The sequence below is a fragment of the Clavelina lepadiformis genome, chromosome 2 (genome assembly GCF_947623445.1).
Source record: "Clavelina lepadiformis chromosome 2, kaClaLepa1.1, whole genome shotgun sequence".
In the NCBI taxonomy this organism is placed as follows: domain Eukaryota; kingdom Metazoa; phylum Chordata; class Ascidiacea; order Aplousobranchia; family Clavelinidae; genus Clavelina; species Clavelina lepadiformis.
The window spans coordinates 16454250-16466149 of record NC_135241.1 but is presented as its reverse complement, the minus strand read 5'-3'; the positions used below and the strand labels follow the sequence as shown (position 1 = coordinate 16466149).

The 11900-nt window shown below is 36.2% G+C and overlaps 1 protein-coding gene across 2 annotated transcripts; it reads left to right on the top strand.

Annotated features, from left to right (window-relative positions):
• Positions 1-304: 304 nt before the first annotated feature.
• On the top strand, positions 305-10703 carry LOC143445954 (atrial natriuretic peptide receptor 1-like). 2 transcript variants are annotated; one of them, XM_076945375.1, is made up of 21 exons: positions 305-642; positions 844-1073; positions 1160-1303; positions 1477-1589; positions 2697-2879; positions 3142-3361; positions 3478-3643; positions 3777-3900; positions 4018-4090; positions 4262-4364; positions 4989-5162; positions 6968-7119; positions 7703-7896; positions 7989-8135; positions 8269-8452; positions 8566-8737; positions 8908-9069; positions 9158-9285; positions 9382-9527; positions 10094-10188; positions 10307-10703. In XM_076945375.1, exons 1-21 carry the CDS (start codon positions 373-375, stop codon positions 10523-10525), a joined length of 3399 nt encoding a protein of 1132 aa, XP_076801490.1. In that variant the 5' UTR covers positions 305-372; the 3' UTR covers positions 10526-10703. The 2 variants fall into 2 exon arrangements, with proteins under 2 accessions (XP_076801490.1, XP_076801489.1); XM_076945374.1 differs by having other exon boundaries at positions 1393-1589.
• Positions 10704-11900: the final 1197 nt, after the last annotated feature.

Sequence of the window (11900 nt, the reverse complement as noted above, 5' to 3'; positions counted from 1 at the left end):
ATTAACATAGGACACTAAAAATTTCTCATTAGGAAAGCGAGTGGAAAAATATCTAATAATATTGCTAGAGGCTAATTGCATTAATATTCTTGTTTTGTAACGTTACTTTGTTGTTAAAATAGATTTATGGCCAGTTGAGTACACTAAAAAAAGGACAAACTTTTCAAAATTAGTAGTCCAAATAGTTAACATAGTACAGAAAATTATGCAAGGTTAAAACGAGCTGTAATTATCTTGACTATACCATTATCTGAATACGTTAAACTTTACCAGACATTTAATTGTTGCTGTTTTGTGTAGACATTGACCCGTCACGATAAATAATCAAACACGGAATGATAAAAAATAAAATTATTGTTTAGTCTTAACAATATGCTACTTTCTGGCCGAAATATCTTTCTGTTGACAATAATTTTAGCTGCAAGCTCAGCATGCAGTGGCGTCAAAAACCTCTTTGAAAACTGCACCTTAAATGTAACCGAAGATGTTCAGTATAAGTTTAATGTCTGGGTGATGGTGCCCTATGGAACACAATATAAGTTTTCACTGGACAGGATAAAGCCAGCCATTGATAGAGCGTTGGGTGATTCTAACTTGACTCTAAATGGTTTGAATGACAAATCTCTAGGAGCTGTCTTACAGGTAAGTTTTAGTAACACAGGTAAGATGCTAACGTCAACACCACTGTAAAGTTTTGGATTGATCGATTTTATTTGATTCGCTTATTTCCAGATTTTGGCTAATATAGTGCAATAAGCAGCTGCACAAATATTTTAAACACATGATACAAGCGTCGCGGTTGGATCCATTCACGCTGGTAAAATTTGTTCTTACTTGTTCCAGAATTTGGACTTTAACGTCAGCTTTGAGGACACAAAATGCGACGCAGACTGGGCTCCAAACGCAGCTTCCGATATCCATGACGTCAGTTTGGTAGAGCAAAACTGCAGTGAATCAAACACTACAGCACGAGATATTGATGTAGTTATCGGCATGAGTTGTGACTACGCGGCTGGGCGGGTTGCTACTCTTGCGAATCACTGGAAGTGGCCTGTCATTTATCCCGGGTCAAGGTAGAAAGCTACAATTAGCTAGATAAAGTTGGAGATTTACACGTCCAAATTCATTTACTTAAACTGAATTCTCTGCTATTTTCAAGATCGCCCAGTTTTGACTCTAAAAAAAACCATCCGAGCTACTCCACCATGGTAAGGCCAGGAGTAACGTCATCAGATTTGGGAAGATTTATTGTCGAGCTTTTTGATCGATACCACTGGAACCGATCAATGTCAATCTGTAGCACGTAAGTGGAGTTCGATAGTGAAACGTTATCTTCTGAAGCAAACTTCGGCTTAGAGCTAATGAGTAGTGAACATCAATCTGGTTTTTCAGATCGAACTCTCATGGAGCATACATACACTACGACGTAAGCTCGGATTGCTTCACATTAATTAATGGCATAACTAATCAATTTAGAGAAGTGGGATGGAATAAGGGCGATTTCTATGACTTTACCAGTCGACCAACCGACGCCTTAGTAGAAGCAGATCTTGAAAAAATACTCGAAAACTTCAGAAATTATGCGAGAGGTACGTTTTGTTTTGCTTTTGATGAAACGGATAGTCTCTATAGCTTGTTGACGCAATGTTTGTTCATTGTTTAAGTGGTTGCTTTTGTTTCACTTAAGTGTATGTTTTTTGTAAAGATAATACATATATCGTCAGTCAAAAAATAGTTTAGCAGATTGATTAGAAGATACTGAAGTGAAAATTAAGTGCACAAAAACAGCATAGTCTAAACAGTAACTTAGGGAAATTATAACATAAAACAAAGTAATACACAGAAAAGAGCACACAGATGGTGGCTAAATACAGACTTTTCACACACCTGGACACCAAGATCTGGGCAGTAGTAGTTTGACAAACATATAAGCAAACATAACAGTCACATGAAATATTTTTTAGCCCATTTAACTTACACTAGCTCAACGGCTCTCAACTATTCCAAAAACTTTTGCCCGATGGAACCCTTACATTTTTTAATCATTTGCCGTCTCCTACCGCAAAAAAATCAACAAAGAATTACCTGCAAGCTAATGTATACTATTAACTGCGACAAATGGATTTTATTATGGCATAATCAATCAAATTGGTGCATGGATAGTTTAAAAATAAAGTGAAAAGATTTTATTGCATGCATAAATGCATAAACTTTATGCTATATAGTCTATTTTTTACATAGCTCAGAGTTGTCAGTCGGGCCGGGCCTTTCGGGTTAAAGTTTGAAACAAATTTGGTCCAAATTTGGCTTCGTGTTTGGATTCCCAGGTTCTGGTCCTAATTCATGCTCACACTCTGCCACGTTTGCTAATTGCACTTCCTTCATACGAATATGCATGAGGACCGGGTGCTAAAAACATCCGGCAGACACCAATGCACATCTTAGAAAAGGATGATATTTAAAGATGACTTTGATTCATCAGGTAAATTTGCCTTTTTGGCATTATTCGAGCTTCTAATAAAGATTCGGGTTGAAAATGGAAAGCCCGATTCCAACTCTGATATATTTTATCTTTTATTTACCATCGATTGGAAAATACTTAAGAAGTTTTCTTTCGCCGACCTCCTCAAACTGCTTCACTGACACCACTTTGGAAACCGCTGCACTATCCTATGTTTAAATATTTTATGATTCAGTGTCAATTTGGTGTGTCGGAAAAAAAACCATGCGCCATGTTATGGAGAAAGCATTTGAAATGGGCATGACAGGCGGAGATTTCGCTTTCATATATTTGGACTTGTACAACACGAATGTAAGTTACACGTGGTCAGATGCAGATGATCACCCAGATAAAGATACCAGCGATGTAAATTACACAAGTGAGTTAGTGTGAAAGCTTAAATAAGATGTATTCTGATTGACAATTATAATTGTATAGCCGCAAAGCGTTGAGAGTTACGACTCACGTACAAAAAATACAAAATCCAATCTTGAATAATAAAATGTTTTGGTTCTACGTATATACCTTTAAAAATATCCACCAAATTGAATATATGAACTTTGTATTTAGTTTATAATTTAAATTTAACCGTCACTATTTTAAAACAACTAAAACTTACTTTGTCTTTTTCCATTTTTCAGCTAAAGTCACTAAGGAGGAGACAATACAAGCGCTTAGAGCCCTGACGGTGGTAAGTTTAGCAGTTCCAAGCACCGATTCATACAAAAATTTTTCAGCATCTATCAAAGAAGAGCTGGCTCAAAAAGATGGTGGCAGTGCGCAAGAAGAAAACGACTTTATTAATCCGTACATAAGCTACTACTACGACGCGATGCAGATATTTGTTTATGGTGTTGTAAAGTAAGTGCATGAAGTAACGACTAAAGCATTGTCGTTGAGGAATTAAATTGAAATATGCGTGTGGTGTTAAATCATGTATCGTGCTTATCTCTCATTGTTTCATTTCCTGCCATCAGAACTTTCTGCACCGGATCAAATTTTGATAACGCTGAGGCATTTGCTGAGAGGTTATGGGGAATACAGTTCGAAAGCCTTGGAAGGAATATTACGATTTCAGATGCTGGAGATCAAATAATGGACTACGCTGTTCTGGACATGAACAATGAAACTAACGCATTTGAGGTTGGTAGCTGATGAAAGTTACTAATGGTAACGCCAAGTAGCCTAACATAAAAAATAAAACTCGGTTACCTGTGTTGCAAGCGTTTGTTATATGGCAAATAGGTTAATTTTAACTCGGTAAAATTTTTTGCAGCCAGTTCTATTCTACGATGGGAGTACTACAAGTTTCACAGCATATGGAGATATTGACTGGCCAGGAACGAAGGCGCCCATAAACGAACCTGGCTACGACAACAGCAACCGTGGACCTAATGACGGTAACGACCAGGATAACAAAGAATATGCAACAAATTAATTTGTGGATTAATTATACACTACCAATTTAATTAATTGCTGTAGCACAAACGCTAACTTTTTTAACATGCATTTTACAGTAATTTATTACGTTCTTGGAGGATGTGCAGCTGTGCTTCTGTTAACGTTTGGAGTGATGACCGTGATATTTCGGTAGGTTATTTGTTTACCACTTTACTTGGTGTACCGTTAATGGGTTTGTGGTTACTTACGTAATAGATTAAGCTTGACTACAAAAATAACTGCAAACAGGTCAAAGATCTTCAAGTTAGTAAAAAATTAAATGTTGTTGTGTTCACAAATATTCCGTCGCCGTCCTTGTAGGTATATGCAAAAAGAAAGGCGACTGCGAAAGATGATCTGGAAAGTTAATTGGGAGGAAATATTGTGGTCTGATATACAAATAAACTCGCTGATTGGATCAACGGTAAAGCAAGTAACATTACTTGAATCCACATTACTGAATAAGAATATTCTATACTATATTTGATGTTATACTACATTTCTGGTATGCACTTCCGCGTTCAAATAGCCTATTTTTCTAGATATTAAACTTTGGACCGCAACAAGTTGTATTACTAGTTAGCAATTAAGCAATACAAACATTGTTTCACATGTTGTGGCAACGGCTGCAAAAAAGCAGGTCAAAATAATTTACGTCCCACATAAAAAACAAACTTTTTTAAAAAATGTTGAGCAATATAAAACTCATTCACATCCGTAAGCACGGTCGTATGCTGCATATGAGCAAGTGGTATTTCTACATGGTTAGGGCATACAGTTTTCAACATGAAAAATATGTATCAGTAAATGTTGCATACTGGCCTTTTGACAATGATACAGTATGTCAGAGAGTTGATCAATAATCACTGTTCAAGTTTTTACAATCGCGTAACCATAAATTTATATATAGGCTTATTGTAAGGACGTTTCTGATAAATATGGCCAACAGCACAATATACGTAAGCCCATACAGTAACTTAACTTAGGCTATTATACACAATTAATAGTAGCCTGAAGATTTGATTTGTTTTGAATTTGGTTAACACAGAACCAGTTGCCCGGCTCATCTCACTCACTAGCTGGTAGCAACGGATTCGAACATCATTTTGAAAGACAAGTGTTCACAAGAACTGGAATGTACAAAGGAACCGTTGTGGCAGTTAAGGAATTAAAAAAAAGAAGAACTGCTCTAGATCGCACCACGCTGATTGAACTCGAAGAGGTTACAATAATAATATAATTAGTACATGGTAAAATAAAAAGCTTATATAAAATAAAAGCCAAAAGTTGGCTTATAACACGACTTTACGCTGGACATAAACAAACTCCGATAGCACAAGTTATAAAGTTTAAATGTCAGTGTCATAACTCAAGAATAACATTGTTAGGAATTTTCTGGATATGTTTTTCCCATAGACGCAGTTAATTTCCGAACAAAGCATGCCGTCAGGTGTGGTTGAAATTAGGTCCAACTAATAAATCAAGCAAGAATTGAAAATCAATAAGAAATCTTGTAATCAAAAATGATCAACAACAGTTGCATATAGTGGACTCTCTACATAGAATGGAACGGTTCACGATTTTTCAGAATTTGGCAAGCAACAGTTGAGCTAAGAGAGTCTGTGCTGACTGGGCATATTGTTGGGGTTGTAAGTTGTTGTTAATTATTGCTTGATCGATTGTTCGCTCATCTGAATCCATTGATAGCACGTTCAATAACCCATGATAGCCTAGTTAAGCATCACAGTCGGTTCCATGACATATGACCGCGAACAAACTCACCGGGGACAACTGAACGTGACGTAAATTGACCGCGAACAAACTGACCGTGATGTAAATTGACCGCGAACAAACTAACCGGGAACAGACTTAACGGAATGAAAATTGACCGGGAGGTAAATTGACCGTGCAAGTGCTGAATTATTGTGTTTAAGTTGATCTCCAACTCTTTTTGCAATTTACAATTATTAGTATAACCATAACCAAGACTTAAAACTAGGGGAGTCCTGACGTACAGCTTCAATCTGACAATTTACTTAACTAAAGTGTCCATTGTTATTGCAATGAGTCCATTGTTACTACATGAGATAGGCTACAACGCATTGTTTCATAATCTCATCAAACAACTCGTCTATACCAGGAAAATGCATGTAACAATAGGAAATCTATGAATAAAGGTGAAAAACCCGTAGGGTCACCCTACACCCTACAAGGGGCCAAAAAACTCTACGAGTGGTAACCTTGACTGCAATACACATACTAAATTGGATAGTGACTAGATAGCGACTAGATAGTGAATTAGAATTTTGACCTTTTGACGGCCAATTTGTCGCCGGTTAATTTGATCGCCGGCCAATTTATCGACGGTTAATTTCATCGCCGGCCAATTTACGTCACGGTTAATTTGATCGCCGGCCAATTTGTTGCCGGTCAGTTGTCCACTACCAGTTGTCGCCGGTGAATTTGTTCACGGTCACTTCACGTGATCCCATCACAGTCAATGTCAATGGTCAATGGTCAATGTCTTGAATATTGATATGTTATCGATTCTCAACGAAACGGTTACCGTTATCAGAGCACAGAATAGAGCTGCGTTCAGTAGACTGTTAAAAATCGGCTGTCCATATCAGACTTAACGCGTAGACCTTTGTAGTACGAATGATGTAATTCGGAAGTAATCAAAACCAGGTCGTGTATATATCGTGTATGGTCGTGTATACAGCGCTTGTTGTTAAACACACGAAATAGAACACAAATAAGATTGTAATATCATCAGATCTGCACGAGAATGAAATAGGAATAAGGGCTAATTACGACAATTAGCACAAGACTTACCCTACAACTGCTTGGAAATTTTCAATTATTACCTACTTTTGATATCAACGAAGTCATGCTGTCGTTCTGTAAAGCTTGATAATAAAAAACGTACTTCTGGAACTTCTGTTTTGCTTCTTAAAGTTCTATATGTTATAAATTGGCCAATATTTATATATATATATATATATATCATTTCCTATAATTGTTTAGATGTACACTATAGATCATGACCATATTTGCAAATTTATCGGAGCCAACGATGAAGAACGACACATCAGCATACTGACAGAATACTGCCCAAGAGGATCACTTCAAGATTTACTGAAGGATGATTTAGAATGTGAAATGGATGAAGTCTTCCAGTAAATTAAAAAATTAGATTCTACGAGTTCTTACAATATGCAAGGGTGGATAGTGCTGCGGTATAATAGCAACACATTCCTGCAGCTACCGCGGTTCTTATTCACTATACTGATACCAGTTTAAGGTACCATCAGTACTTTTTAAAAATATACCGAATCCATTTTTTTTGAAGAAATTTTGGTCGGTCTCGGTATTTTTAAAGGTAATATTTCAAAATTTTGTGAAGTTTGTTCTTCAAATAATCTTTTGAAACAAACCTTAATTCCGGTTTTAGCGTTTGCTGATCTGATTTAGTCAAAGTTACAAATATTGAATATAGTCGCAGGTGAGGTTGAACTTGGTTTGACTTGAAATAACCTGTAATGTTGGGGGAATCAATTGTAATTGTTGTGGCCCTTGTGAGCTACTGTAGCAGCGGGACTACAATAGGGGCAAAAATTGCATCCGTTTTACAAAGAATACCGTTGCAGGGTATATAGCATACCGAAAAAGTATTGAACTACTTTATGTTGGGTTTATAATGTATAATCTATTTATAGTTATACTGTATGATTTATATAAACAGTTTTGTCACTTTTACAGAAATTCTTTAATTGGTGATATCGTGAATGGAATGATGTTCATACACCGAAGCTTCTTTCAAATACACGGAAATTTAAAATCATCCAATTGTGTAATTGACAGCAGATTTGTTGTAAAGCTTACCGATTTTGGCTTGCAGAAGTTTCGGACAGGGTCGCCAACAAACACCAAAAGTGGATATGAATGCTATGAAAGTAAGCTTTGGTTTTTCATCGCTATGTTGGCCTATATATTGCCGTTTTATATGCTGGAGTTTTCAGACCCATTAACATCACCTACTTTTCAGAAAAGCTATGGACTGCGCCTGAACTGCTTAGGAAATCTCTATTGAAACCAACACCAGAAGGAGATGTGTATAGTTTTGCAATAATTGTACAAGAAATAATATTTAAGAAAGGAGTCTTCTTCACACTTCAAGAACTAACACCCCAAGGTTAAATCACTGGTTACGTTGACCTGGTTATTTGCCTGCAAACAATTAAAGCTTTAGCTTCACAAAATGTGTAGAGTGCAAAAAGATTGGAGTTACCCAAATAGAACATTTTACTTTCTTTCACATTCATCAGAAATCTTGCAAAACATTATCACACCACAAGAAAAAGATCATTACTTTCGACCTACCCTTCAAGACAACGGTGATGTGGTTGTGGCTGAACCCTTGAGAAAATTGATTTCCCAATGTTGGGCTGAAAATCCGAATGAAAGGCCAAATTTTGAAGAAATACATCAGGAAATTAGAACGTTTTATCGGTACAACGTTAAGTATCATACACTTTAGTAACCAAGTTTAAAGAATAAGAAGCGTTTTGAAAAAGTTAGTATAATGAATTCACTGAATTGCATCGTTTGCTTGCTTGCTTTAGCGAAAAAAATTTAGTGGACAGTTTACTGGAACGACTTGAGCAGTATTCACACCATTTGGAAGATAAAGTGGAGGAAAGAACTGAGTTGTACAGGAGTGAAAAAGAAAGAGCGGACAGTTTGCTTTACCAAATGCTGCCTAAACCTGTTGCTGTAAAATTAAAGAAAGGCAAAGTAAGGAACTAGGCCAACTAAATGGTAACAACATACTAATTGCCGCCCATGTTTCATATCTCTGCTATATTTGAACTGTCATTCTAAATTTAACCTGTTTGTGAAAATACGGTTGATGTCACAAGTTTTTAGTACTAGGTTGTAAAACACCTCGTTATGTTGTGTTTCAGAATGTGCTTCCAGAATCTTTTGGAAGCGTCACAATTTTCTTTAGTGACATCGTTGGCTTCACCGCTATCAGTCACGGCAGTGAACCGCTGCAAGTAGTGAATATGCTCAATGACCTTTACACAGAGTTTGACAACATCATTGACCAGTTTGATGTTTACAAAGTTAGCAAAATAATTTAGTATTTGTAAGGTTTCTTACCGGTCAACCATAACAAAAGCTAATATTTATTTATTTAACACTATATACTAGGTTGAGACGATAGGAGATGCGTACATGGTGGTATCTGGTCTACCACGTAAAAATGGTAACTTGCATGCAAGAGAAATCGCCCTAATGTCGCTTGCACTTCTGGATGCCGTAGAAAAATTTCCAATCAGGTAAAAATATTTCTTTGCGGTACCTGCTAGCAATGCCTTGCAGTAGAAACTTATCCCAAACCACTAGCATACATTTTAACAAACTGTTTGTTTTAGACATATGCCAGATACGCGTTTGAAGTTGCGAGTTGGAATGCACACCGGTCCAGTCGTTGCTGGTGTTGTTGGTTTGAAAATGCCAAGATACTGTTTATTTGGTGATACCGTAAACACAGCATCTCGGATGAAATCAAATGGAAAAGGTATATCAACCTTGGGATAAGTTTTCGGGGCAGTTCTCAATAATGCCGAGTGAGATGAAACAAAAAGCGACATTCCAAACGTCGTCACGAGAATGTGGTAATTAGTGACATGATTATCAGACATGTTTCGATTTCTGAACACGTCGATAGCATTATAATAGCTAAATACCTCCACTATCAAGCGCAAAATCCTTCGGTATACTAACTGGCAACTATTCTTTGCTTTAAGACCAACTTGCTTTTGAATTCGCCCTTCACTATAAAGTATCAACATTAGTCAGTCGTTTTATATTTTTGTATTGGTGTTTAACTTTTTATAAACATTTTAATATCATTTTACAATCAGCTAAAAAAAAGTAAAACCAGTAAAAACTGTGGCGGTAGTTTGACATAAAGAACTGTTGCATAGGTCCAAAAGAAAGTAACTTTGGTAAGGAGCGGTTTACTGCTTTATTTATCCAGATCACTTATAGTTTGATTTATAGTCGTGTATTTTTTATAGCAATGTATTTTTGAAGTTGTACTTTTAAACAACAAGTGCAAATGTCAACAAGACCTTTTTATAGCATTAGCAATTCATGTGTCGCCACATACCAAAAAAGTGTTGGATGAGTTTGGGACTTTTCTGTTAGAAGAAAGAGAGGAAGAGGTGTTTTTGAAGGTAAATATATTTAAAAACTATTGATTAATTATTAAACAATTATTTAATAATAATTATAATCAATAAACACCCGCTTTGAGCAAGTTATGGAATGATATATGTTTGGTGGAACTTAAAGGGTTTAGGCAATTGGAGAACTTGGTGGCTATTTGGTGTAAAACTTCCTGTAGAAACGTATCCTTCTCCCGGTGTTTATACAAAAAGTCCTAGAGATGTTTACAAGCAGCGAGCAATCAAGGAACAAAATAACAATGAAGATTCTGTTGTCTCCCCTGAAACGTTGCGAAAAGCACTGGAAATGCTCCGCCATCCTACCATACATCCAACGAAAATGTAACGGAAGTAAAAAGGCTTGAAGAGATAGCGGAATCGGTTTGATATTCGAAAAATCTGCATTTTGTTGATTCGAATGTGTTGAATCATCTTTTATGAGCACCATCATTTGGGAATGTTGATTAACTACGCTTGTGATGGTGAGAACAGAAAATCTTGAAATTATATTTTCTTGCACGCGACATGAACGAGCTAATCTCAATGCAAGATGTCAATAGCATATATGAAGCATTCACATATATTAAAATAAGACATGCATTAACACCAGCTTTCCATTAAAATTAGCTACAAAAAAGAAAGTTAAACCGTGGTTTTCAAAAAATCTTCCGGACCTACTGAAAAAGAAACAACTGGATTAAAGGAAAATGTTTCGTAAGCCTACTACTACAAATAAACAAGCATTTAAAATACTTCGTAACAATTTCGCTTATGTAATTCGACACGAAAAGCAAAACCACTATAAAACTCTTCTAACAACATGAAGGTAATGTAAAAGCTACTTAGAAAATAATTAATAAGTTACTTGGCGAAAGGAATCTAAAAAAGGAATACTTAATTGAAGTCAATTTCAAGCTTGAGTCCAATAAAGCATCTAGTGCCAACCGCTTTAAGAATCTCCTCTGTTGCAGATGACTTGGTAAATAAGATACCTCACCCAAATGACAGCTTTAAAACCTTCCTTAAGATACCTGCAAAACATACTGTAGCATGTTTTTAAATCCAACTACCCCACAATAAATCAAACATATAATTAATAAAATGGCTCCAAAACTAAGCTGCGGGATTGATGGAATACCAACAAAAGTACTTAAAAACACTCCGGAAAATATTTTGTTTATATTATCTCATATGTTTAATATGTCCTTGTCCAAGGGAAAATTGAGTTCCTCAAAACAGCCAAAATAAATTTTGTACATAAAAAGGGGATCCACAGTAACGCAGTAATTGTAGGTCAATTAGGTCTCTTATGCTCATTTTCAAAAATTCTGGAGAGCTGTAATGAATACAAAAGTATTTACTGTAGTTTTCTAAACAGAAGCAATTTTTCTTTGAAAACCAATTTGGTTTCCGCAAAAGCCATACCACTTGCCATGCAGCCTCTTTATACGGAAACCACAGATGCTTTTAAAAAAAAGACAACTCAGCGGCGGGAGTGTTCTTGGACCTTTCCAAAGCATTTGACACAATTACCTATGGTATTCTGCATGCGAAATTATATCACTGCGGCAATAGAGGAACCGCAAATATAATTGGTTTAAAAGTTATCTTTCTGATCGTAACCAAGTAGTTTTAACGGAACCTTATCAAGTTCAACTTGCAAAATGCAACATGGAGTTCCACAAGAATCGATTCTTGGACCTTTACTTTTCCTCATTTAC

What these genes read in the sequence shown, in the direction of transcription:
- LOC143445954 (XM_076945374.1), top strand. Translation starts at nt 373, where the DNA reads ATGCTACTTTCTGGCCGAAATATCTTTCTGTTGACAATAATTTTAGCT. An exon ending in CAGCGATGTAAATTACACAA is followed by an intron (nt 2,880 to 3,141) that starts GTGAGTTAGTGT and finishes TCCATTTTTCAG; the next exon opens with CTAAAGTCACTAAGGAGGAG. An exon ending in GTGATGACCGTGATATTTCG is followed by an intron (nt 4,091 to 4,261) that starts GTAGGTTATTTG and finishes CCGTCCTTGTAG; the next exon opens with GTATATGCAAAAAGAAAGGC.